At 37.4% G+C, this 25,736-nt stretch overlaps 1 protein-coding gene across 7 annotated transcripts in view; it reads left to right on the forward strand.

Moving 5' to 3' along the window:
* The window catches only part of LOC142627738 (protein CHROMATIN REMODELING 20), a 50,005-nt gene that overhangs the window by 11,712 nt on the left and 12,557 nt on the right, over nucleotides 1-25,736 (forward strand). The window contains exons 3-19 of one of the 7 annotated variants that reach the window (XM_075801605.1): nucleotides 4,708-4,770; nucleotides 4,924-5,019; nucleotides 5,112-5,204; nucleotides 6,940-7,130; nucleotides 7,209-7,455; nucleotides 14,447-14,560; nucleotides 15,834-15,917; nucleotides 16,090-16,689; nucleotides 18,486-18,790; nucleotides 19,889-19,979; nucleotides 20,060-20,275; nucleotides 20,917-21,036; nucleotides 21,687-21,853; nucleotides 23,228-23,369; nucleotides 24,116-24,265; nucleotides 24,572-24,627; nucleotides 24,715-25,018. In XM_075801605.1, coding sequence (XP_075657720.1) covers nucleotides 4,708-4,770; nucleotides 4,924-5,019; nucleotides 5,112-5,204; nucleotides 6,940-7,130; nucleotides 7,209-7,455; nucleotides 14,447-14,560; nucleotides 15,834-15,917; nucleotides 16,090-16,689; nucleotides 18,486-18,790; nucleotides 19,889-19,979; nucleotides 20,060-20,275; nucleotides 20,917-21,036; nucleotides 21,687-21,853; nucleotides 23,228-23,369; nucleotides 24,116-24,265; nucleotides 24,572-24,627; nucleotides 24,715-25,018 — 3,039 coding nt within the window. Of the gene's footprint in view, nucleotides 1-4,707; nucleotides 4,771-4,899; nucleotides 5,030-5,111; nucleotides 5,205-6,939; nucleotides 7,131-7,208; nucleotides 7,456-14,446; nucleotides 14,561-15,833; nucleotides 15,918-16,089; nucleotides 16,690-18,485; nucleotides 18,791-19,888; nucleotides 19,980-20,059; nucleotides 20,276-20,916; nucleotides 21,037-21,686; nucleotides 21,854-23,227; nucleotides 23,370-24,115; nucleotides 24,266-24,571; nucleotides 24,628-24,714; nucleotides 25,019-25,736 lie in introns of all 7 variants that reach the window. The other 6 variants (XM_075801606.1, XM_075801604.1, XM_075801609.1 and 3 more) reach the window with 6 other exon arrangements.

Raw genomic sequence — 25,736 nt, forward strand, 5'->3', positions numbered from 1 at the left:
CTAACCCAAACCCCTTTCAATCTTGTCCTATCCGTGGGCCTAACTCCAAACCCAAAGCCCATCCACCTTCGATTGACCCAGCCTCTACCTCTACCTCTACCTCTACCTCAAAGCCCATTCAGAAAACTGCCTTTAAATGGAAACCCAAACCTTCCCAGCCCTCCGTGATTCTGTCTCAGACCCACCCACTGTCTTTCTACTCCTCGCAAGCCCCTCCCTCCCACCTAATATCGTCGGCAACAGCAGAAACAGGTAGCGATGTGCCTGTCGCTGTGCCTTCGCCGTCGCTCTTGGAACCAACGAGCACCGAGAAGTTTCTCTCAGTGCCCGACAACTACGAAGCCTCCGTGACTGAGTCTAGCTGTTCCGATGCTTCGGTGGATGAGTCCCTGTGCTCCGATAATGAAGTGGCCTTGCATCGTGACATCCAGCGGATCATCCATGAGCACTCAGACAACGCCATCAGGAAATTTGGAAATTCTGAGCAGTGGGTTCTTGAATTACGAGACGGGAAGAGAGTGGCTGTCCCGATTCATATTTCTTTGCCATTGGAAGCTGCGGCTGTTGGAGTGGATGAGTCGAACCAGTTGGCGTTGGTTCCAGAGGAGTCATCGGTACCTAGGGAGATAAATTCAGAACTGGTTAAAGGGGTTGAGGTTAGCGTGGAGGATTGGGTATCAGATATTTGTTCTGAGGATGCTTCCCAGTTTTCTGATTTGTTGCCTCCTCTAAATGTCGAACCTCTGGCCTTCTCCTTACCTATGGGTGTCAGGGAAATTCTTGAAGGGTCAGCAATTTTGGTTGTGGAAAGTTTGCTGGGAGAGGACAAGTTCTCAGAATGGTTTCAGGAAAAATTCAGTGGCTTTGATGATTTTCATGGGACATCCCTCAAAGGTTTGGAAGAGCCAGCTACCAAATTCTTGTTGGCTGTTGAAGCGGAGTTACAGCAAAGGGATATTAAGGAAAAATCTGACAAAGCCATGAAGAGCTCAGGGAGGAAAGGGATAAGGGAATTGAGGGGTTTGTTTAGCTCTGTCAATTATGGTCCAGCCTCTTATAGGCGCAGGGATAATGGTAAGGACAGGGCTCTATTTTTTTCCCAATGAATCTGAAGATTATATCTTGGAATGTCAGAGGTCTGAATGGCAAGGAAAAACGGCTCAAGGTTCGTAATCTTTTACGCTCTTGGAGGGCTGATATCGTTTGTTTGCAAGAGACAAAACTGGAATGGATTACAAGAGGACTTGTTAGAAGTATTTGGAGTTGTCCTTTCATAGATTGGCTATACTTGGGTTCTGAGGGAGCTTCCGGTGGTATTCTGCTCTTGTGGGATAGAAGGGTGGTTGAAAAAATAGAAGAAGCAGTGGGGCGTTTTTCAATTTCGTGTAGGTTCAAAAACGTTAGTGATCATTTTGAGTGGGCCTTCACAGGTACCTATGGCCTAAATTTAAATAGGGAGTGTCAATTTTTGTGGGAGGAATTGGCAGGCTTGATTAGTTGGTGGAATTTACCTTGGTGTTTGGGAGGTGATTTTAATGTCATCCGCTTTCCTTCGGAGAAGTTAGGGGCGGGAAGATTCACCCGCTGCATGAATGATTTTTCAGATTTTATTTCTCTTCATGGGTTAATGGATAACCCTTTGGAGGGAGGCCTTTTCACATGGTCTAACTCTTCCTCGGCCTCTAGAATAGATCGGTTCCTCTTTTCTCCGGCTTTGGTAGATCACTTCTCTCATTTCTCCCAAAAAAGGCTTCCTAGAGTGTTATCTGATCACTTCCCTATTCTGTTGGAGAGTGGGAATCATCGAAGAGGGCGAATCCCCTTTCGTTTTGAGAATATGTGGTTGAAGGCGGAAGGGTTTCTAGAGAAGGTGAAGTCTTGGTGGGATAATTACCTTTTTCAAGGGACCCCTAGTTTCATTCTTGCCAAGAAGTTGACTGCTTTAAAATCTGACCTAAAGAAGTGGAACGAAACAGATTTTGGTAATATCACGGTCAAGAAACAGCAATTATGGAGCAAGTTGAATGCTCTTGATATTAAAGCGGACAATCAACCTCTAACAGAAGAGGAAATGTTGGAAAAAGCATCCTTGCGTGCCGATCTTGAGAAGGCAGCCTTGTTAGAGGAGATTAGCTGGAGACAAAAGTCCAAAGTGTTGTTTTTAAAGGAGGGCGACTCCAATACGAGGTTTTTTCATAGGATGGCTAATTCTAATAGAAGAAGTAATTGTATTGAAAACCTCATGATCGATGGGGCTTTGTCTTCCAGCCAGGATAGAATTGCTGACCATATTGAACAATTCTATTTGAACCTTTACTCGGAGCGGCAAGAGCAGCACCCTTTCCCAGATGTTTTGGATTTTCCTAGGATTTCTAGGGATAATGTGGATTGGTTAGAGAGACCTTTTGAGGATTCTGAGATTTTTGATGTCATCATGGAGTTTAATGGGGATAAATCTCCTGGGTCTGACGGTTTTTCGTTGGCTTTCTTTCAAACTTGCTGGGGGATTCTCAAATCAGACATCATGGCTGTGTTCCACCATTTCCATGAAACTAGCCAGTTTGAAAAAAGCTTGAATGCAACTTTCATTGCTCTCATTCCTAAAAAAGCTGCAGTAGTGGAAGTAAAGGACTTCCGACCTATTAGCCTTGTTGGGGGGATTTATAAAATTCTTGCCAAAGCTTTGGCTAGTCATCTTCGCATGGTTTTAGGAGAGATCATCTCAGCTCCTCAGAATGCCTTTGTTCTAAATAGGCAGATCCTTGATTTCGTTCTTATTGCTAATGAATGTCTTGATAGTAGATTGAAGTCCGGTCTGCCAGGGTTGTTATGTAAACTGGACATAGAAAAAGTCTTCGATCATGTGAATTGGAGATTTCTTAACTACTTGCTTGAGCGTTGCGGTTTTTCCGATAAGTGGAGGCGTTGGATTTCATTTTGTGTATCAACGCTGCTGACTCTCCGTATGGTGCTCATTTGGTTTAAAGCTGTGTCAGGTATGAAGGTAAATTTGGGTAAGTCTGAGCTGGTGGCAGTGGGGTCAGTTCAAGATATGGATCTTTTAGTGGTTGTCTTAGGTTGCAATCAAGGGTCCCTCCCAATGAAATACTTGGGTCTTCCTTTGGGGGCAAAATTTAAGGACAAGTCAATATGGATTCCTATTCTTGAAAGGGTGGAAAGAAAATTAGCAGGTTGGAAAAAATTATATTTATCCAAGGGAGGTAGAGTCACTTTAATTAAAAGCACTCTCTCTAATCTTCCTACTTATTTCCTTTCCTTATTCCCTATTCCTGCTTCTGTGGCCAATCGAATTGCTAGATTTCAACGAGACTTTCTTTGGGGTGGTTTAGGAGATGAGCCCAAATTTCATCTGGTTGATTGGTCTTCGGTGTGTACTCCTCTCTCTTCAGGTGGGTTGGGATTAGGAACCTAAGAACCTTCAATGTTGCCTTATTAGGGAAGTGGTTATGGAGATTTGGGCAAGAAAGGGATGCTCTTTGGCGTCAAGTGATTGAGGTGAAGTATGGTTGTGATTGGGGTGGCTGGTGTTCTAGCTCTTTCTCCGGTCCTTATGGTGTCAGTTTGTGGAAAAATATTAGACGGGGGTAGCACTCTTTATCTCGTTTTATTATGTATGATATTGGAGATGGATCAAAGGTGCTATTCTGGCTAGATCATTGGTGTGGATCTTCTTCTCTTGCCGACCGCTATTCGGAATTATATAGGATTTGTCGTAGAAAAGAGGCAACTGTGGCGGATCTTATGAGGTACACCAATGGAGTCCTCCATTGGGAGTTTCAGTTTTGTAGGGATGTGCATAATCGTGAATTGGAAGCTTTCAGGAGCTTCATCAATTCCATTTACAGCACTCCCGTAAAGGGGATTGGGGAGGACAAGAGTTGTTGGCTGCCCTGTAAGAGTAAGGGGTTCACGGTTAGCACTTACTACCATCTTCTAGTTGGCCATAAGGAGCAAATTTTCCCTTGGAAAAGCATTTGGAAGCAGAAGATCCCCTCTAAAGTAGCTTTTCTTGTTTGGACCGCAGCTTTGGGGAAATGTCTGACTGTTGACAATTTAAGAAAAAGAAAAGTTTGCATTCTGGATTGGTGTTATATGTGCAAGTGCAATTGTGAAAGTGTTGACCATCTTTTCCTTCATTGCCCGGTTGCGATGGAGTTGTGGGATATGGTCTTCGGTTTATTTGGTGTTTGCTGGGTTATGCCAAGGTCTGTTGTTGGGCTTTTGGCTTGCTGGCAAGGTCGTTTTGGTCGCCATCATGATGGAGATATTTGGAAGACCGTTCCTCATTGCTTGTTGTGGTGTATTTGGAAGGAGAGAAATAGTAGATGTTTTGAAGACATCGTGAGTTTCATGCCTGATCTTAAGTTTCTTTTTTTCCGAACCTTACTTGATTGGTTCTCTGTGTGGAGAAGCCGTCCTTTTCTTTTTATTTTGGATTTTCTTGACTTTTGTAATGTTCGTCTTTGATTTGTTCTCCCTTGTATACTCCCTGTATACTTGGGTGACTCTCTCTTTTTTATATCAATGAAATTATCTTTATTACTTATCAAAAAAAAAAAAAAAAATTTGTACTAAAAGTTTAGTTTGTCCAAGTTTTTATTTTCAAGCTTAAAGCTTTTGTTATACATATTTATTTACATTTTACATTTCATTGTAATTTGATTCGGTATTATCTTTATTGTGCAGGATCCTTTGACTGAGGAAGAAATAGAAGAGCTGATTGCTGAGTTCTTGGAAGTTGAGAGTAAGGTATCGTATTTTCATTGTTGAGTTTGATTTTTAGTTGTGTGTATGTGTGTGCATTTGTGCACATATATACATGTGCATCTATGTTATTATATGTGTATGTATCTATGAATGCATATCTATTTGTTTTAGGAAGGTTCTCTAATGCTAATATAGGCTGCAGAGGCTCAAGAAGCACTTGAAAAGGATTCCCTTGCCAATGTGGAGAGTGAAGTTAGAGAGGAGTTGGCACAGACTCTCCAAGGGGACGATGTTAGTTTATGTGATTCTCCCCCTCTTTTTGGCTCTTTTTAAAAAAAAAAAAAATCTTTGCTTGTCACTTATCCGTTTCTACTTGTCAATAGTTGGAAACGGCTGTTGCAGATGAAATGAGTACGCTTATAGAAGAGTGGGAAACTGCGCTTGATGAGCTTGAGACCGAGAGTGCTCATTTGTTGGTTTGCTTCTTTCTTCAACCTTTAAAATAATCTTTACTTGTTTATAGATATTTTATGTTTGCATGTATGTTGAGGATTATTTTTCTTATTTTAATAAATTTGTTGTTTATTTTCTTATTACACAAATTGAATATGAAATTCTCCCCAGGGTTAGGTCCAAAGGGCCTCGCCTTGGTGAGGTTCCATGTTATTAAAAAAAAAATCTTGGCCAACCTTGGGCCATATTGTTTATCAAATTTTTTATTGTTTGTATTTTTTTATTTAATTTTTCTATGTAAGTATTATGCATTCTTTGGGAATTCATATCTTGATAGACCATCCAAGTGGATGGTGTTAGCATAAGACTGTGGTCCGAACCTGCAATGTTTACCTTGTTGGCCTGGATGTGAAACGTGCAGAATTCCCAACTTTATGGATTATATTCTTCATATTGCTGATGTAGATCTTAATGTGATGCATATCTATTACCTTTTTTTGTGTCAAAAAATTGGTTAGTCTATTTGAGGCTCATATGTACTTCCCTCTACTATCCCTAATGATGGGTGGAACTCAATTCTAGGTCTCTGGTACTATGCCAAAAGACTTCACCTTGCGGGTTACTTATGCCTACCTATGTTGCTTTTTTCTGTCCTAAATGACAACGTTTCAATGATGATGTTGTACCAGAAAAAAGTATTGATTTGATTGTCACTATAGGAACAATGATATTGGTAGGAGGTCGTTATTCTTTGATCATATGGGATCTGTCTATTATTACTCTCTTTGTGATTCTTTTTAATTATGTTGATTTGATGTTATATTCTCTTTCATAATGTCTTTGGAATCTAAGATTTGGCCCTTAAGGAGATGTATCTGGATTTGTTCTTGGTTGCTATGAATAAGGATGCAACAGTGCAGTCCTTTTGCTTAACAAGCGTGGTTGGACCCTGTCATTGGAATCTAAGATTTACTTGCAGCTCTAATGATTGGGAATTGGAGTGGGTGGATTCACTCATGGACCTATTATGCACAACTTTCTTTTGATTTATATTTTTGGGTTTCATTTAAGCCCCAAATCAGTCTTTCCACTTTAATTTGGAACATATTGTATTTACTTAAATAATCAAGGGGATTAGTCTGGCACAATTTTGGTTTGAATTCTGTTTTTGAGATATATGCTTGTCAAGCCTCCATATTGTACAATAGTTGTAAACATGAAATAATGCTAGCGGCATTTAGCTGTATAGAATAATTGTTAAATGATTAAATTCACTATTTTTCTATCCGTTGAAACTTTTGGAATTAGTGATAATTTATCATGGTATCATAATAGATGGTATTGAGTTCGAATCCTTTCTTCACTCTATTTCCCATTAAAAAAGTTCTTTTTCCACGTGTTGAGCCCACTTATTGAGATGGAGTTTGGGCCCACACAAGGGAGATTGTTAGAATAATGGTTAAGTAATTAAATTCACAATTTTCAATCAACTTAAGCTTTTGGGGCAAATGTAAGCTTATCAGTTATGTAATTATGTTATATATAGTTATGACCATACTTCAATTATGTTTTATAGAGTTATAATTTATGACCATATGATTGCAGATCGTAGTTTATTGTTGGTAAAGGCAGTTTAATACTGTTGCAAATATAGTTGTTTGCTATGTGCTCACTTGTTTGCAAAGGCACTTTAATCTTGTTCAATGGTAATATTTTTAAGTAAAATTATATCATTCTTTTTCTGACTACACTGAGCAGGAACAACTTGATGGTGCTGGTATTGAGCTACCAAGCCTTTATAAGTGGATTGAAAGTCAGGCTCCTAATGGTTGCAGCACTGAAGCTTGGAAAAAGAGGGTGCACTGGGTTGGGTCTCAGACAACCAGTGAAGTTACTGAGTCAGTAGCTGATGCTGAGAACTTTCTTCAAATCCACAGGCCTGTAAGAAGGTATCATTCTTCCCTTTAAGCATCATAAATTCTGCAAAAGGCTTAGAGTTCAATTTAAATGGGTCTTTGTGGGTTCAGACGACATGGTAAACTATTGGAAGAGGGTGCAAGCGGATTTCTGCAGAAAAAACTTGCTGTTGATGGAAGCAAGGAGGCTGTAACAGAAAATCCAGAGGTTGATTGGTCCTCTCTCAACAAAATATTTTCTGATGGTGTATCAGTTGATGACACTACATTTGGCAGCAAGAATTGGGCCTCTGTATACTTAGCCAGCACTCCGCAGCAAGCAGCAGTGATGGGACTTAAATTTCCTGGAGTCAATGAGGTGACAAATTGAGTTTCTCTTTTTAATTCACTTTGTTATGAATAGGGGAGTGAATGAGTTGTGTTGAGTCATGTTGAAGGATTTTTCAACCGAACCCAACAACGTTGGGTTGAGAAATTTCCAACCCAACTCATCACTTGTGTAGAAACCAACATAACCCAACCTACATGGGTTGTGCATAATGTTTTTATCTTGTAAAAAATTGAGCTTTCATCAATTATTTAAACACTTTTTCAATAAATTATTTTAATTTATATAATAAGCTATATTCTATTTTGCAAATTGATCAAAACTGATTCTCTAAATGCCAAAATCAAATAATCTTATATTTTCTTTATGACATGGTTATAAAATATAGCATGTGGAGGGAGCAATTGTTTCGATCTAAGTCTACATTTGGTGTTTCACTTGACTATCTCCAAGAGGCTGATTTCCTATGACCTGTTATATGTATTTCACTGTCACAGTTCAAGAATGTCTTTTTTAAAAATATCTTGAATTTAATTTTTGTGGAATTTTTTTTTCTTCCTTCTTGGAGATTTACTGAGGTACATAGCAGTAGCTCTTTTTTTGCAGTTGTGCATAAAGTTGTCCTCTAGGTTTTGTATTCCTCTTTTCTAAATGTATATGGTAATTTTATTTTTTGAAGTGAGTATTTTGACTTTATTCTTTATAATTTATGAAGCTAATGAGCCTTAGCTCAAATGACACTTCCTTTTTACATAAGAGTGGGTGGAGGGTGGTTGTGGGTTCAAAACCCATTGGGTGAGTTCCCAACTTATCAATTTATAAAATGGAAACTTGCAAATATCAATGGAATATTCAAGTAGTTGTCTGATACATGTTCAAAATCTTTCTTAATTTTCATCATGGATTTATATTTCTGAATTATTTTAAATTTATCTTGGCTCCAAGATATATTACCTTTTAGGTTATAATCTGTGTGAGTGCATGTTTGAAGTTGATATCTTATAATCTGTGTGAGTGCATGTGTGCATGTTAAATATGTGATATCTTTTTTGTTTGTTTGCTTGTTGAAGACAGATTATTCCACTTAAAGGTAATGAAAATTAAAGCCTATCAAAAAACTAAAAAAAACATAAAAAATTATTGAGTTATAATGCCTCTGGGTAAGGCCGACAGGGTAGATACGCCAATTTCTTTGGGTTTGTTCTTGGCAGCAGCCCTTCATAGAATGATGGATGTTGGGTTGGTGGATTTTGGTGTATATGGTGTGGATAAAGCTGGAAGTGGGAGTAGAGTGCATTTGTTTGAGGGGGTGGATGACAAATGCACCAGGCAGATAGATGTTATTGAGACCGATCAGCCCAATTTAGCGTTGATTGAATCAAAGTCAGTTTGTGGCTTTTCTGATTTGGGGGTCTCGATGGTGGAGGGAGGGGCTATCTCAGAAGTAGCTATTTTGGGGGAGGAGGAGAGTTTGACAGTTTGTAATCCGCTATCTACTATTGCTCCTCCTGGGCTGGACTTGTTGATGGAAATGCACAAGGAAACTGAGGTGTTGGGTCTTGGTAGTAGGCTGGACATCTCAAGTTGGGTGAAACATAGGATCCCAGGTTTTAGTAAAGTGGTTGGCCTTTCTGTGAACCGTCATGAGAGGTTGTGCATTGACTATCTTCAAAGGCTAGAAAGGGAGATGGAGGTAGTTAACGAAAGACGGAAGAAAGCAGCGGTGAACCAAATGGCAGCCTCCTCAACGGGTAAAGGGAAAAGAGAGTTGAGGAATTTAATTTCCTCGGTGAATTATGATGGGCGATAGGGTGTTGGTAGTGCAGTAGTAGAAGCAGTGGGGAACTAAAAGTATTAATGAAGTTGAAAATGATTTCATGGAATGTTAGAGGATTGAACGACTCCCAAAAACATTTGGTGGTTGGAAATTTGTTACGGGAGTGGACGTGTGATGTTATTTGCCTTCAAGAAACAAAGCTTGATGGCATGGATAGACAGATGGCGTGCAGTTTGTGGAGTTGTCCGTATGTGGATTGGGCGGTTCTAGATGCTGATCAACAGCTGGGGGAGTTTTGATTATGTGGGATAGAAGGGTTTTAGAAAAGTTAGAGGTTCTGGTGGGTTTGTTCTCGGTGTCGGTTCAATGAAAAGGGGTGGAGGATGGTTTATTTGGGCATGTTCAGGGGTGTATGGCCCAAATGACAACAATATGAGGGGTTATATGTGGGATGAGTTGGTTGTTATTCAGCAGTACTAGAATGTTCCCTGGTGCTGTTTGGGGGATTTTAATGTTGTTCGTTTTCCTAGTGAATGGAGGGGTGGATCTCGGCTTACTTCGGCTATGGGAAAGTTTTTAGAATTTATCGAGGACCTAAACTTGATAGATTTGCCTTTGGAGGGAGGGAGTTATACATGGTCCAGTGGTACCGACTAGCCATCCATGTCTAGGATTGATAGAGCTCTGGTGTCGCATGACTGGGAGCAACACTTTTCGGATGTGATCCAGTGGATTCTACCACATCTTGTTTCAAATCATTTCCCAATTCTTTTGGAGGCAGGGGGTATGGCGAGGGGGAAGAGTCCCTTCCAGTTTGAGAATATGTGGTTGAAAACGGATGGGTTTGTTGATAGAGTTAATTCATGGTGGAATCGCCATTCTTTTTCAGGTACTCCTAGTTATGTGTTTGCTAAAAAATTGAAAGCTTTGAAAGAAGACATTATTTAGTGGAATCACCAAGAATTTGGCAATGTTGGTCACAAGTAGAAAGAATTATTGAGGGTGTTAGAGTTACTAGATGCTAATGATGGGGTTCTGGGAGTCACTGAAATAGAGATGAATGAGAGAAATGAAGTGAGATCGCAAATTGAGCATCTTCTTTGTCTAGAGGAGATCTCTTGGAGACAGAAATCGAGGATGTTGTGCATTAAGAAGGGTGATAATAATACTAAGTTCTTCCACAAGATGGCTAATTCCCACAGAAGGTATAACCATCTGAGTTTCTTAGAAGTGGATGGGGTAATTTATGAGGAATAAGTAGAAGTGGCTACTCAGGTAGTTCAATTTTATAAAACTCTGTATCAAGAGTTCGGAGAGTGGAGACCTTTTGTGGAAGGTCTAGAGTTTGATCAAATTGGGGAGTTGGAGAGGGGTTGGATGGAGAGGAGATTTGAGAAGGACGAGATTATATCATTGGTTAGAGATATGGAAGGGGGATAAAGCTCCAGGTCCAGATGGCTTTTCTATGGCATTTTTCCATCATTGTTGGAGAGTTGTGGAAAGAGATGTTTTAGCAGATTTTGAAGAGTTCTACTAGCACTGTAAGTTTGAGAAATCTCTTAATGCTACCTTTATAGTTTTAATCCCTAAGAAGAATGATGCCTCTAACATTCGAGATTTCAGACCTATTAGTTTGGTGGGGAGCATGTATAAGATCTTGGCCAAGGTTTTGGCAAATCGATTGAAAGTGGTGTTAGATCAACTGATATCTGAATCTCAGAATAGTTTTGTGGAAGGTAGACAAATCCTTGATTTAGTTCTCATTGCCAATGAGTGTGTTGACAGTTGGAAGAAGAGTAAGAATCCTGGGGTGATCTGTAAGTTAGATATCGAGAAAACATATGACAATGTGAATTGGAAGGCACTTCTGAAGTTGTTGATGAAAATGGGCTTTGGGGAGAAATGGTGCAGCAGGATTTGAACTTCTGTGTTAGTCAATGGGTCTCTAGCTAATTTCTTTGGTAGCTTTAGAGGTTTGAGACAAGGGATTCGCTGTCTCCCATATTATTTTTAGTTGTGATGGAGGTGTTTAGTAGGATGGTGAAGAGAATGGAGGGGGCAGGACTCCTTAGTGGATTTAGGGCAAATGGTAGGAGGGGCAGAGGGGAATGTGTTTCGCATTTGCTGTTTGTGGATGATACTATTTTGTTTTGTGAGGCAACGGTGGAGCAAATCCTACTTGTTCGATTGCTACTTCTTTGTTTTCAGGCTGTGACCGGTTTGAAGGTTAGCGTTGCTAAGAGCGAAATGGTTCCTATAGGAGAGGTAAATAATGTGCATGCGTTGTCAGAGATATTGGGTTGTAGGGTTGGGGCCCTGCCAATGACTTATCTTGGTATGCCGTTGGGGGTGTCCCACAAATCCCCCTCTATTTAGAACCCTATATTGGAAAAAATTGAAAGAAAGTTAGCGGGGTGGAAGAAGTTGTATCTGTCAAAAGGTGGCAGACTGACATTGCTTAAAAGCAGGCTATCTAGCCTCCCTACTTATTTCTTATCTCTTTTCACTATTCCTACACATGTGGCGAACAAAATTGAGAAGCTGCAAAGGGACTTATTGTGGGGTGACTCTAAGACACATTTGTTGGGTAGGGATAAGGTGTATGCCTATTGCTAATGGCAGCTTGGGTATTAGGAAGTTGACCACTTTCAATAAAGCCTCACTTGGTAAGTGGCTTTGGCGTTTTGGGATTGAAGAGAATAGGCTTTGGAGGAGGGTGGTAACTTTGAAATTTGGGGAAGAATGGGAGGGATGGACCTCTAAGTTGGGAAGGGGTGTTCATGGGTGTGGTTTGTGGAGAAGTATTCGGATGGGATGGGAAGTGTTTAGCAAAAATGTCCAGCTTAAGGTTGGGGTGGGGGATAGAGTGAAATTCTGGACAGACAGGTGGTGTGGAGATCTTCCTCTCCATTTGGCTTGTCCGGTTTTGTACACTTTTGCTGCAAACAAAGAAGCTTCCGTAGAATCATCTTTGATGTGTCAAGGGGGGGGGGGGAATAGGAGAACTTGGGATGCTCGTTTCATTCAAGGTCCTAATGATTGGGAGGCAGACGTGGCGGATGATTTCTTTCGACTCTTGGCATCCAATTTACCTCTAGTGACTGATGGTGATCGTATGAGATGGAAGTTGACAAAGAACGGGGATTTTACTATCCTCTCATATTATCATAAGTTACATGGTTCTTCTTCCATTGTATTTCCATGGAAATGTATTTGGAAGGTTAAGGCACCCCGGCGGGTCTCTTTCTTTGTTTGGACTGCGGCATGGGATAGGATTCTCACAGGAGATAATTTGAGGCTTAAGGGTTTTGACTTTGTTGATTGGTGTATCATTTGTTGTTGCATTGTGGAAAGGCCTATCGGCTATGGTGCTTTGCCTATAGAACCTTTGGGATTTCATGGGTCCCCTCATGTACGAAGTCGGATTTTCTTTTTGGCTGGTGGAATTGGTTAGGAAAACATTCATCTCACATTTGGAATTTAGTTCCATTGTGTTTGATGTGGTGTATTTGGAGGGAACGCAATTGGCGGACATTTGAGGATTTGGATAGATCCGATGACCAACTGCGTGCACTCTTTTCTGGTTCCCTTTTTGATTGGGCTAGGGCTTGGGGACTCACATTTAGTGATTCTCTTCCTTTAGTTCTTAGCTCTCTTCTTCTTTGTAGTTAGTGTTTTTTATGTTTTTGCTTCTGTCTTTTCTTGTACTTTTGTTATGCTATTGCTAATTTGCATTTAGCAGTTTTTTGAATATACATGATTCTTACCTATCAAAAAAAAAAAAAAACTTATACAGTTATAAAAGAACTGCGATGATGTCTGCTGATATAATCCATCCTCCTCTTTACTCAATACTGGGATGCTTTACTTGAGATTTTTGTTTGTTATTACGAGCACATGGCATAATAGCAAGAAGATGGGTTTACAAGGGTTGCTAAGGCCTTTCCTTGCTATGATAATGTCCTGACAATAGGGTTTGTGAATCTCAATTTTTAAAAAAAAAATTTATTTGAAGGGTGATGATTATAAATTGTTATTATCATTGCTGATATAGTTTTTGTGGTTTGTGGTCTTAGATGGGTTATGTTAGTGATTGTTCTGCTTCAATGTTGGTCAAGGAAGCCTACTTCATTAGGAATAGAGTTTGGAATGTAGTACTATTGTATCTAATATGGAATATATGGGAGGAAAGAAATAGGCAGACTTTTGAGGGGCTTGAGCATTCTATTGAAAAAATCAAGTTTGCTTTCGCCTGTTTCCTATATTTGGGTATGTTGTTAGAAGAACATTGACCTTCCACTTTACTCCATTTTCTAGACTCATTGTATACCTGTTTTTTTTATTATTTTATTATTTTTTATATTGGGAGCAGTTTTGAATACAGCCTGTATATTTAGATTGTTCCCTTGGAATTCTTGTATATTGCTTTTGTTTTTTTGTTTTTTTTTAATAATAAAAATATAAAATTACTTATCAAAAGAAAAAAAAAAATCTGGTAATAGATTTCTTATTTCGAGATGGGTGTATATATTATCAAATTAATTTGTGCCATTTTATCCATCCCATGTATCTATGGCACTTAGAATGTTTTTAGGATGTGTTCATATCTATTATTTGGATTGCATATAACAATAGTTGATGCAGATAGTTTCTTCCTCTATCCTTTTTGATAAGTCAAAGTTTATTGATCTCAAAAAAGGTAGAACACCCTAGTACACAGGGAGTGTACAAGGGAGTTTCTTCCTCTATCCTATAATTCTTCTTTTAAACCAAAGGTTTCTTTTTATCCTTTTATCTTTTGAGTAATTTTCTCTCTTTGATAACCCACTCATTTTTGTTTTTCTTTGGGGGTGGTGGGGGGGGGGGGGAGGGGGAGGGATTATCAAGTCTAAGGTTTTGATATTTTCTCCCTTTTCAAAGAATTAGTTTAGTATTGTTTTTGTTTCTAACTAAAGAAGAGGTTTTGTTGCTGTCACATGTATAGTGCTCACTTTTTTTTTTTTCTCCTCTCTCTCTCTCTGTGCATTTTCTTATGACTGGCTTAAACTTCTGATGTGTTTGTTGATGATTAGGATGGATGATTTTGTGTGACCTTATAATTGTGTTTCATTTGCGTTATCTTTATTGGCATGATATAGCAGTTTAATTTATAGCATTCACTTGTTTCAGAAAGTAGATGTGATCTAAGCCCGTCTTGTATTTTAACTCAGCTGCCCTTTTAACGAGTTTATAAAATCTTGTCAGGTGGAGGAGATTGATGACATTGATGGAAGTTTTAATGACCCATTTGTTGCAGCTGCTATTGCAAATGAAAAGGAACTAGATCTTTCTGAAGAACAAAAGAAAAATTTTAGAAAGGTCTGTCAGCACTGTTCTGCTCTTTAGTATAGTGTTGTCTCTTTCCCTTCCCTACCAGCCTTCATGTGATTTATAAATCACCAAATTTGTACAAGATTTGTCTGTTTAATGAAAAAAGTGATTTTAAGGGAATGATGAACAAAAAATGGAAAAGCCCTGTTTCATCTTCTCTAGGAGCCTTTTATGGCTGCACTAATAAATTATTTTGTGATGGATATGTCTTCTCATTCAGATTTTATTTTTAATCCAATGATCTAGAACAAAAGGGAAAGATAGGCGATTACTTTTTTATTGTAGTCAATTTAAAACGAATTATCATGCAATTGGTGTTCATAGTTAAATTATTCTATGAGTTGCGTTGGAGGCCACAACCATTTGGTAGATTTTGAATGATTTTGCCTTACTTAAACAAGTTCTTGAATTAAAAAAAAAGAAAAGAAATTAAACCTATGTTGTGAAGCTTTATCAACATTTTCAGACAGTCTGATATATATATTTTTTTCTAATTACAAATATCATTCTGGATTTGTTGAAAAATACCTGGTTGCGCACTAGCGATTTATCAAAGTACCTTATACAGTGAAAGGACAAATCCAAACTTTAATGTAGACTAGCTTTGGCCTATGACATGCATGACGACAATCTTATTACTTTACATCTATTGAGTTATTATGCGCACATGCTTTGCAGATGCCTATCTTTAGTTTTACCTTTTGTTTTTGGGATATTAATTTGTGCAAAACTTAGGTATAGTATCTTAGGGGCTGTATATTAGGTTTGCCAATTAATAGAAACACTTGGTTGGATTGACCAAGGAAGCAAAAACTGTGTTATCATTTCTAAGGACAATTAAATTCAATGCAACTATGTGCTTGAATTTAATTGGGGAACCTAATATACAGCACTTAAGGCTCTTTACTTAAGTTCTATCCTAATATTTTTGTCCGCACTCTTGTTTTAAGGTAGTATTTTATCATTTGAGTTTTCTTTCATGTTGTTTGACTAGATTCAAATATTGTTACTGGGATGAGATAAATTTTTGGGGCGATTCCTCTAGGTGGATGATTTTTTATTTTAGTATTTCTGTGAATTATCTTGGGTGTTTTGCACTTGAACATGTTTTCAGTTTTGCATGTTCACTTGTACAAATAGCAAAGATTCATAGAAAGTCCTTGGTGCAAAATAGAATGAACCTATTGGTGTTTTTAACTTTCGTATTGATATCTGTTTAGACTAAGTTTAAGTAAAGGTCTATATCTGTGTAAAATGACAGGTTAAAGAAGAAGATGATGCAAATGTAGATCTGAAACTGCAAATTCATCTCAAACGGAGGAGACATAGGCAGAGACGTAAACAGGTCTCCTTATTTTTGTGTGTGTGTGTTTGTTTTTTTATTTTTGGGTATCTGTGCTACTTTCTTGTGTTGGTCTAGAATCTTTATCAGGCTTTTCTTCACTTATTTTTGATGCCTGAGTTGATCTAATCTTGTTCCACAATTTTGAAATCCTTAACTTTTGTTTTTGAGTCAGGAGGTCAGTCAGAAATTTGTTTCCGCAGTTGATCAGGTCATAGATAGCAATTTAGATAAGTCCTCGTCGTGGGTTGACAATTCTCTTCCTGTTTCAAATGAGAAAAATTGTGAAGATGGGAATGGTCTGCCTAATGATCACAATGAGGTTGCCTGCCAGAATGTCCAGACGGATATGCTTGAAGCTTCTGAAACTTGTAATGATCGTGACAATAAAGGGCCGATGAATAATACTCCTTCATTGTCTGAGCCTGCTTTGCCTGATCATACTGGACCTAGGGGTTCCAAGCGTCCAAATGAGATTGAGGAGCTAAAAGTTGATAACAAGAAGAGTCGGACTGTTATCATAGATAGTGATGATGAAACTCATTCTGTGAAGGAAAATTCCCATCCTAATGCCACTAACTTGGACCCTGATTCTAATTCCAAAGAAAATATTGGTGAGCCTGGTGCTGATTCAATACCATTGCAGAGTCAGAATGAGAAGTTTAACTGTACTGCTTGTAGTAAGCTAGCTGTTGAAGTGCACCAACATCCACTTCTGAAAGTAATTATTTGCCGGGATTGCAAAAGCTTAATGGAACATAAGATGCAGATGAAGGTATGGGCTTAAGCAACTGTTGGGAACATTAGAAATACGTTTCCAGAATTTATATATATATATATATATATATATATATATATATATTGGTAAAAAAATGTTAGTATTTTTGATCCAGTGATTTTTGTTGTAAAAACATTACTCTCTGACCTTGTCTAGTGATTTTCTCTGTCTCTCTATTGTTGAATTTTAATTCTGGTAGGAATGATATTTAGAGTTTCTTACTGTGTACTTTGCATAAAATAAAAAGCTCACTATTCGGGAAGTGCCAATTAGCTTTATCTTAATGGTACTTCCATAAGAATGGGTAGCAGATGAAGTTTTGGATTCAATACTCACCAGTCAAAAAAGTGTCATCCAGAAAGTGTTGAAATTTGCTAGATACCAAAGCCTTCACAGAATTATTATTATTATTATTATTATTATTATTATTATTATTATTATCATTTATTTATTTATTTTGATGACGTAGGAGGAATTCACAGAATTATTATAGTTTTTGTTACTGCTTCTTTTCTGGTGCTGATGGAAAGCAAGAATAAGGTTCTAAAAATTGGTGTGATACACTATAGACTAGATGACTTGAGATTTCCATGCTGTGATCATGCCAGATGGACCTTATAAGTAGACATCAAATTTCTCAAAAGTCTTGTTGAAATTTGAAAAGATAAATTTGTCACAACTTATGAAAAATCCTCAACAATTAGGAGAAATAGAGTAGTTTTTTTTAACATTTTATACTAATCGTTAGAGACATCATTTGAACTTGGGGGTTGGGAGAGAACTATAGTAAGCTTAATTTGAGTAAATAAGTGTTTTTTCAAGGCCTCATAGTAGTCTTAAATGTTTGTGTGTGTGTGTGTATATATATGCGTGCAAATAAGGTAACATCTGTCTGAAAGGTATCTTAGTAACTTTATTCCTTTACTTTTCCACAAATCTCCTTTGAAATTACCTCACTCTCTTGTCAAATTAGGATGTCAAAACGGGATTTAAACTATGATAACACTTGGTTTTAGCTCTCCCGCACTCTGCTAGTCTCATTCCCATGTTTTCTGACCATTACTAATCAATGGTGTTTTTGTTGGCTGGGATTGTCGGAACAACACATGGCTTTGCAAACCTATTCAGGACTTTTCTTTCATCTGGCCAAAAAGGATACATATATTCTGATCTTTGGCTGAATTAGATACTGAAGATCAGTAAAGTGTGAATCTAATTACTTGGGTTCAAACAATTCATGAAGGAGATAATCGTATTCCCATAAATCACTTAGATGTGAAATTCAGAGAGCCCCTTCTCTTTAAATAATTCATACTTATAAAAAACCAAACTCATGGTGTTGTTGCTGGTCTGGTCCAACCTTTTGGGGGAAATACCAAATAGTGGCCAGAGGTTGTGGGGCGTCATTCTCACCCAGCGAGAATGAGGGTATGGCTATTAGTAAATGTTGTTAGTCATGATGCTGTTAAATGTGGTAAATGGTGTTCTGAATTTGTGGTAAATGTTGTTAGTCATGATGCTGGAGCTTATCTATTTGGGAGAATGGTTGCAAGTTGGTATAGTGGAGATAATTGTGGGTTGAGGTGAGCTTGTTGCCACCAGCTTCCCGGACTACACAATGGCCAGCCACATAGCTTCATTGGATCTAGTGGTGTCATTGTTTAGTCAGGTGGAAGAGATGGCTTGATATAATTTTAAATTGTTTTAATGAGTTTTGAATGTCACTATGCAATTGATGGGTGTTCTTTAGTGTTTTATGTTGGATTTTGTATTGAATTAATTATTTGTGGCAGGATTCTGATTGTGCTGAGTGTTACTGTGGATGGTGCGGAGGAGGCAGTGATTTGGTAAGTTGCAAATCATGCAGGACATTGTTCTGCACCACTTGTATTAAGAGGAACATTGGTGCAGAATGCTTGTCTGGGATACAGACATTGGGCTGGAAGTGTTGTTGCTGCTGTCCAAGTCTACTGCAGAGATTATCATTACAGTTAGAGAAAGCCATGGGGTCTGGAACTTTGATAGTTTCTAGCTCTAGTGATTCTGATAATTCAGATTCAGACTCAGATTCAGATTCAGATGTGAATGTTGCATACAGGTAAATTAATTTCCAAAACGGATAATTTATTATTATTATTCTTTTCTGCAGAGATTTGTTTATCTATGTGTATTAGATTTATGAAGAAGCGCCCAAGGGACACAACCCTTGCACACTAGGTTATTTTAAAGGGCACCCCAGTAAAAATGAAAGTAAAGCACAAGTTACAGGCCAAATCCTAAAATTAAGAGCTTAATCCAACAAGGAATCTTAAGAGCCCAAAAAATATCTATCCGTTATGTTATATAAGCCAAGAAGTGGACCTCATTGAAGTATATTTATGCAAAGACTTGGAGACATGAATATTGTTTTCCTATTCATTTAATGACTTAAGCTTTGTGTGCAATGTTAGCAGAGTTTGTTATAATGAATGTTGTGAATTTTTTGTTTAACAAAAAGGATTTTTTATTCACTTACATCATATGAGTTTTTTTATTAGAAATTGAATCACACACCTATTTGGTTTTGAACTCGTGACCTCACTGCGCACTTTTTATTCCATGGAAGAGGTGATATTTGATTTAAAGTTCGTCTGTTAATTTCTGTGAGTTATTTTCCTTACAATTTTATTTGATTTGAATTTAGATTTAAAAAATGAAAGCATGCGGTTAAACAAAATTCCAAAGTATAATACCAATTTTGCATGTCAAGTTGAGTTAGTTCTTCCTTTAGGTTTTTTTTTTTTTTTTTGGGTTACTGTGATGCAGGGGTTCTAAGGAGGCTGCTGTTTAGGCTTAGAATTGATTAAGGGAAATGAGTGTTGCTTAGAACAAGGAACAAGTTGTGACAAAACCTTCTTAAGAGAAATCCATCTCTTGAAATAGCACCAGGCTAATCTATGTAATTGCATTTAAAACTGATCACAAAGTAACTACAATCTGGTACTTAGACTAGTTGTTTGGCAATGGCAGCCTTCTTGATGCTTGACAAGTATACTTGAAAGGCCCTGCATCATATTTCTTGTGAGCTTTGCAGTTCAGTCATTGTGACTTGGAAGATATATTTCAATTTTGATCTATGAACTTTTTGTCCTCTACTAAATATGTTAGGAGGTTTGTTTCTTGTGCTAGTTGTCAATTTTCTCTGCTTTTGTATCAGCTCTAAGAGAAGGAACAAAAAGAAAATTCGAAGGATCCTTGATGATGCTGAATTAGGAGAAGAGACTAGAAGAAAAATTGCAATCGAAAAGGTACCCATTTTTTGGTTTATACGTGCAGTTGTATCTTTTTCTGGGTACCAAATTATATATTGTTTTTTGAATTCTTGTAGGAACGCCAAGAACGTCTGAAGTCTTTGCAAGTACAGTTTTCGGCCAAGTCTAAGATAATGAGCTCTGTGGGCTCTAATGGGAATTTATCTGAAGGTGCTAGTGTTGAAGTGCTTGGTGATGCTTCAACTGGTTATGTAGTAAATGTAGTAAGGGAGAAAGGGGAAGAAGCTGTCAGGATTCCTCCAAGCATCTCGGCTAAATTGAAGGCCCATCAGGTTTCCTCCTTTTTCTTGCACATTTTCGTTTTCCACATGGATTGGTTTTGGAGTTATTTCTTCTTGGCTGAATCTTTCATTCTTTGGCTTGAATTTTATTAACCTTCCATGTCTAATATCTGACTTATGTTTACATTGCATGATTTTTGTATACCTGATCCTGCCTAAAAGTATAATGTGGTTCACTACTAGATTTTATTATACAATGTAACATAAATGAGGTTGGTGTTCTTTTGACTGAACAATTTTAAGGAAAGTGAATTCTGAGGAAAGTCCTGTTTAAAATGTTTTATAATGACCTAGGTGTGCTGGAACTGTTCTTTTGGCCTATATTGCATGCTACCTGTCTGACTGCTGATTCTATATTTTTGCACGCCAACTTGACTTTTGGCATTTTTTTTGCTGGTTTGAGTTTTTGAATTGGCTTGTGTGAGTTCTAGTCAGGGATGAAGGGGAGGATAAGCCCCACTGAGGGGCATGGGATTTCATGTGTGGAAAATTCATGAGAATTGCCTTTTTTTTTTTGGGTTAAACATATTGATTACCGCTCTATAACTGTCTTTGATGATTATATGTTGATATTTTTGGAGTTATGTTTGACACAATTTGCTAAAATCTTGTTACAATATCTGTTATTGCAGGTTACGGGGATAAGATTTATGTGGGAAAATATCATACAGTCTATCAGAAAAGTGAAGTCTGGGGATAAAGGTCTTGGTTGCATTTTAGCTCATACCATGGGCCTTGGTAAAACTTTTCAGGTATACATGGTGTCTGTTTTGCTCATGCATACATGCGTTTTGAGATGTACTTCTACCTATTGGAAGAATGTGTGAGTATTGGCTTGTGATGAAGACCCTTGAATGCATAGTGAAAGTGTGATTTGATTCCATTGGAGTAAAAAAGAGCTTAGGAGGGAGTATCTATGATATAAATAGAAGTGATACACTCATTACTTATATATATAAAAAAAATGAGTAGAAGTGATGCGCTCATGTAGACGAGGACATTTAGTCAATTACTTGGAATAAATTCTTGGGATTAGCTCACATGCTCTTGCTGAGGCCTGCTGTTAAATTGCATGATCTGTTTGATTCTGGTTTAGTGGCTTATTCTTCTGTAAATCTCAGAAATCTTATATTTTTAAATTGGTAAATTAAATGCAAATCATAGCCTCACCTTCCACCCTTTGTATGTGGGGGATGAGATGCCATTTGGCCAAGAGACCATTAGCGACTTAGTAATTTGCATTTGTTTTGATCAAATATATTTTTTGATTAGTTTGTTTTGAACATATCAAACACTTTCTTGTTTAACTACTTGCTCTAGTGCTATATGTATTTACTCTTACTAGTTTTCCTTGATTGTGTTCTAATGGAAATAGTTTCTGTTTGCCATATTTTATTTTCAGGTCATAACTTTCTTGTATACTGCTATGAGAAGTATCGACTTGGGATTAAAAACTGCACTCATTGTTCTTCCGGTGAATGTGCTACATAATTGGCGGCAGGAGTTTATGAAGTGGAGGCCTTCAGAGTTAAAGCCACTTCGTGTCTTCATGCTGGAAGATGTATCAAGGTCTAACAATCTTACTTAGTATACATATACGTGCATGCATATCTCAAATCTTAGAAATAGACCATTCCATCAGGTTTGGTTAACTATTGACCGTTAACTATCCCTAAACGATGTTATATTTTAAAACTTAGTAAAAATAAAAAATAAAGTTGACAGACCATAATGACAGCAATCTGAAAGTTCGAGGGATTAATTGCAAATTTGGAAATATGAGGGTTCAAAACAGTAGCAATTTAAAAGTTCAGAAGGTTAATTTTGAAGTTTTGAAACTAGAGGGACAAAAATGACAGCAAAACTAAAGTTAAAGAGGGGCTCAGATATATTTTAGCGAAATTTTTTGATATAATGGAGTAGATGTATCACGTACACAAGAAGCTACAGAAGAATATTGTATAAAAGAAGCACAAATGGAAGGAGAAGAAATCAACAAAATCTACAACAGAAACTTCAGTTATGCCAAAGATGTGGGTTCACTCAAACAATGGTCTTAAATATGCTGATTTCAGCTCAATTACCGAGCCCTCCACTCAATTTAAATTGCAACTATTCATCTCGCTCCATATGGTCCACACTAAGCAGAGAGGGGCTGAGTTCCAAACTAGAGAACTATATTTGCCAAAACAGCACTTCAATTGACGAGTAGATCGATCGCCCTTTGAGGAATTAACTAAAATGAAACATCTTTTAGTTATATTGTACCTCGTCAAAATTTTCCCCATAGCTTTTGTCCATGCTAAGCAAGGGACTTTCCTTGAAACTTCAGAGCACCAAACGCTCTTCCAAGGAAATTGCCTATCACTTGGACCTAGTAGAACTTGATCAAAGAACTAACCTCAAAATTTCCTGTTTTTAGGCCTCTGCCGCAAACAATCTGAGTATACACTACTTGCAGTTGGCATATTAGAGTTTACATTATTAAAAGAAATTCGAAAAAAGAATCAAGACAGCTTTAAAATTGGAGAATTGAGAAGTGACCATGACATGCTCAAATGCTTTTAGATAGTGCCATTGAATGGTACCTGTAGTTTAGTGGAAGCATAAACTGTGCATTTGGATTGGGATAATACAGATTTGTGAAAACTGATTATTTTGTGTTTTGTAGAAATTGGACTGTTGTAAACTAATAAGAGAAATAAGTTTCCTCTGAGCCTTTAACTAATAATGATTTGGTTGTTTCTTTCAAAAGCATGGGAAAGATGAATAGCTTTGCCCCCTTTTATCTTTTTATGCCCTTGTATGGGTTTAATAGAATCACTATGATATTTTTAGTAAAACATTAAAAAAGAAGATATAATCTTTTACATTTTATGAAGTTTATTTTGTATTCCTTTGGTCATCTTTGCAACTTAATGACTTCATAATGTGTTTTGACAGGGAAAGAAGAGCTGAATTGTTTGCTAAGTGGAGGGCTAAGGGTGGTGTCTTCTTGATTGGGTATACAGCTTTTCGGAACTTATCCCTTGGAAAGAATGTAAAGGATCGGCACATGGCCAGAGAAATTTGTTATGCCTTGCAGGTGACCGTTATTACCAAAAAGTCCCATTTTTAAATGATTGACATTGTGCCTTTAGCTTGTTCAATCACTCTATCCTAAGTGCTAAATTAATGTTGTATGACATTTAAGCTTAATAGCATGAGACATGGTTCAATTTATGATACTCTGCATTAATAGTTGTGGCCATCATTTTGCATGTGGTTTTTAATTATTTTGTACTTTTTTTCTGTTGAGAGATGACAGTATTACTGCATTTTTTTTAGTGCTTGGCCAATTACATACAGGCTCTATGTTCTTGATCTACTTTCTTAATGCATCTCTATTAATAGAAACCTGCATGTTATCTGAAATCTGACCTAAATTAAAAAGTCCTTTTTATTATAAACCTGATCTGTGGTATTCCTTGTATGTTTGACAACTAAAAGATTAATCATATTTGCATCTCTATTGCAACTGAAAATTGATCAAGTCTATAAGCAATCTCCAAATGTCTTATAAAGCATTGCATGTTTGCTTGAGCACTGTAATTTGAAAGATTGATTGTACTGCTCCTCAAGTACACACAGGTGTTTCCTTTTTTATCAATAAAATTTTCGTTACTTATCAAAAAGTGTTTGCCTAGATTTACAATAAAGAACTTTATTTCTATTTCCATTCTTTCTTTAGCAATTCAGTACAGCTGCTGGTTATGATCCAGTCAAATCTTGTTCCCACAGGTTCCTTTATTCATTTCATTCATGTGACAAAATTTACTTTTCCCTCAATAGGATGGACCTGATATACTTGTTTGTGATGAGGCCCATATGATTAAGAATACGAGGGCTGACACAACCCAAGCCTTGAAACAAGTGAAATGCCAGCGAAGGATTGCATTAACTGGATCACCTCTTCAGAACAATCTCATGGAATATTATTGTGTAAGCTTATGCAAAAGCATTTAAAAATATATATATATATATATATATATATATATATATATATATATATATATATATTTGTATTTAGAGGTTGGGCCTAGTGACATGGCAAGTGCCTTCCACCCAAAGCAGCATGTTGCGGGTTTGAATCCTAGAGTTGGCCTCTCCTAAATTAATGGGGGTAAAGTTGCCTACTATTAACTTCTTTCAGAGCTCTCAAAAGTGGGAGCTTTGTGCACTGGGTACAACCTTATATAACATGTTATATTTCACCGTTTCAATGTTGTTGAATTTCGTTTGTAACAGATGGTTGATTTTGTAAGAGAGGGTTTTCTTGGAAGCAGCCATGAGTTTAGGAACCGGCAAGACTTCTTCACCTCCAATACTTTGCTTGATGTCCTATTTTACTTATTACCATGTTTCTTAGTTAAGCTTTTCCTTATGTGCAGCTTCCAAAATCCTATTGAGAATGGTCAGCATACTAATTCAACTCTTGATGATGTGAAAATTATGAACCAAAGGTCTCATATCCTCTATGAACAGTTGAAAGGATTTGTCCAGAGGATGGACATGAATGTGGTGAAGAATGACTTGCCGCCCAAAACTGTCTTTGTGATTGCTGTAAAACTTTCTCCCTTGCAAAGGAAATTATACAAGAGATTTCTTGATGTGCATGGATTCACTAAGGACAAGGTTTCCAATGAAAAGATTATAAAGAGAAGTTTTTTTGCTGGGTACCAGGCATTGGCTCAGGTATGCATCTTGTTTGTGTGCTTTTCAAGATTTGAGAGTAGCAGTATTACACTTAAGACACATTTTATGCATAGGGTCACATTGCTATGATCCTAGGTAGAGGCTAGCTGACCCTGTGACCTTGCTGTGCCTAAATGAGTACCAAGCAAGCTAATGAGTATCTTGTGGCCACGCATGCTCACATGACAATGATAATGTTTATGCAAGTATTGATGGAAGAATAAAACAATGCAGAAGCAAAATAATATAGTTAGTTGGTACAGCACACTGATTTAGGTGGGAATGGCTACTAATGTATGAATATAATTTAGAGAATTACATTGGTGAGAGTTGGGAGGGAAAGCTTTACCAAGGGACACTCCCCTCAAGGAGCATTCTGAAGAATTTAGGTGCAAAATGGCTGCTTCTGGTATTAATATAATTGAGCGAGTTACAATAGTGAGAGTGGAGGAAAAACTTTATGGAGAGGCTGTTCTATACTTGCATGTTAGCCCAACATTTTGCTGTCTAGGCACTCCCCACTAGAAAGCAATTTTGGGCCAAAAGCACTTGCCAACAGGAAACATTAATTTGTGTGAGTGGATGTAAAGCCCTTTTTGACTCAAATCTTTTTCTTTTTGAATAGGTAATAAAAATATCATTTTAAAATAGAAACGAATTTATCCTTTTTGACTTAAATCATAGTTGTCTTAAGTGACTGAACTTTACAAAGTTCTAC

The sequence above is a fragment of the Castanea sativa genome, chromosome 3 (genome assembly GCF_040712315.1).
Source record: "Castanea sativa cultivar Marrone di Chiusa Pesio chromosome 3, ASM4071231v1".
Classification (NCBI taxonomy): domain Eukaryota; kingdom Viridiplantae; phylum Streptophyta; class Magnoliopsida; order Fagales; family Fagaceae; genus Castanea; species Castanea sativa.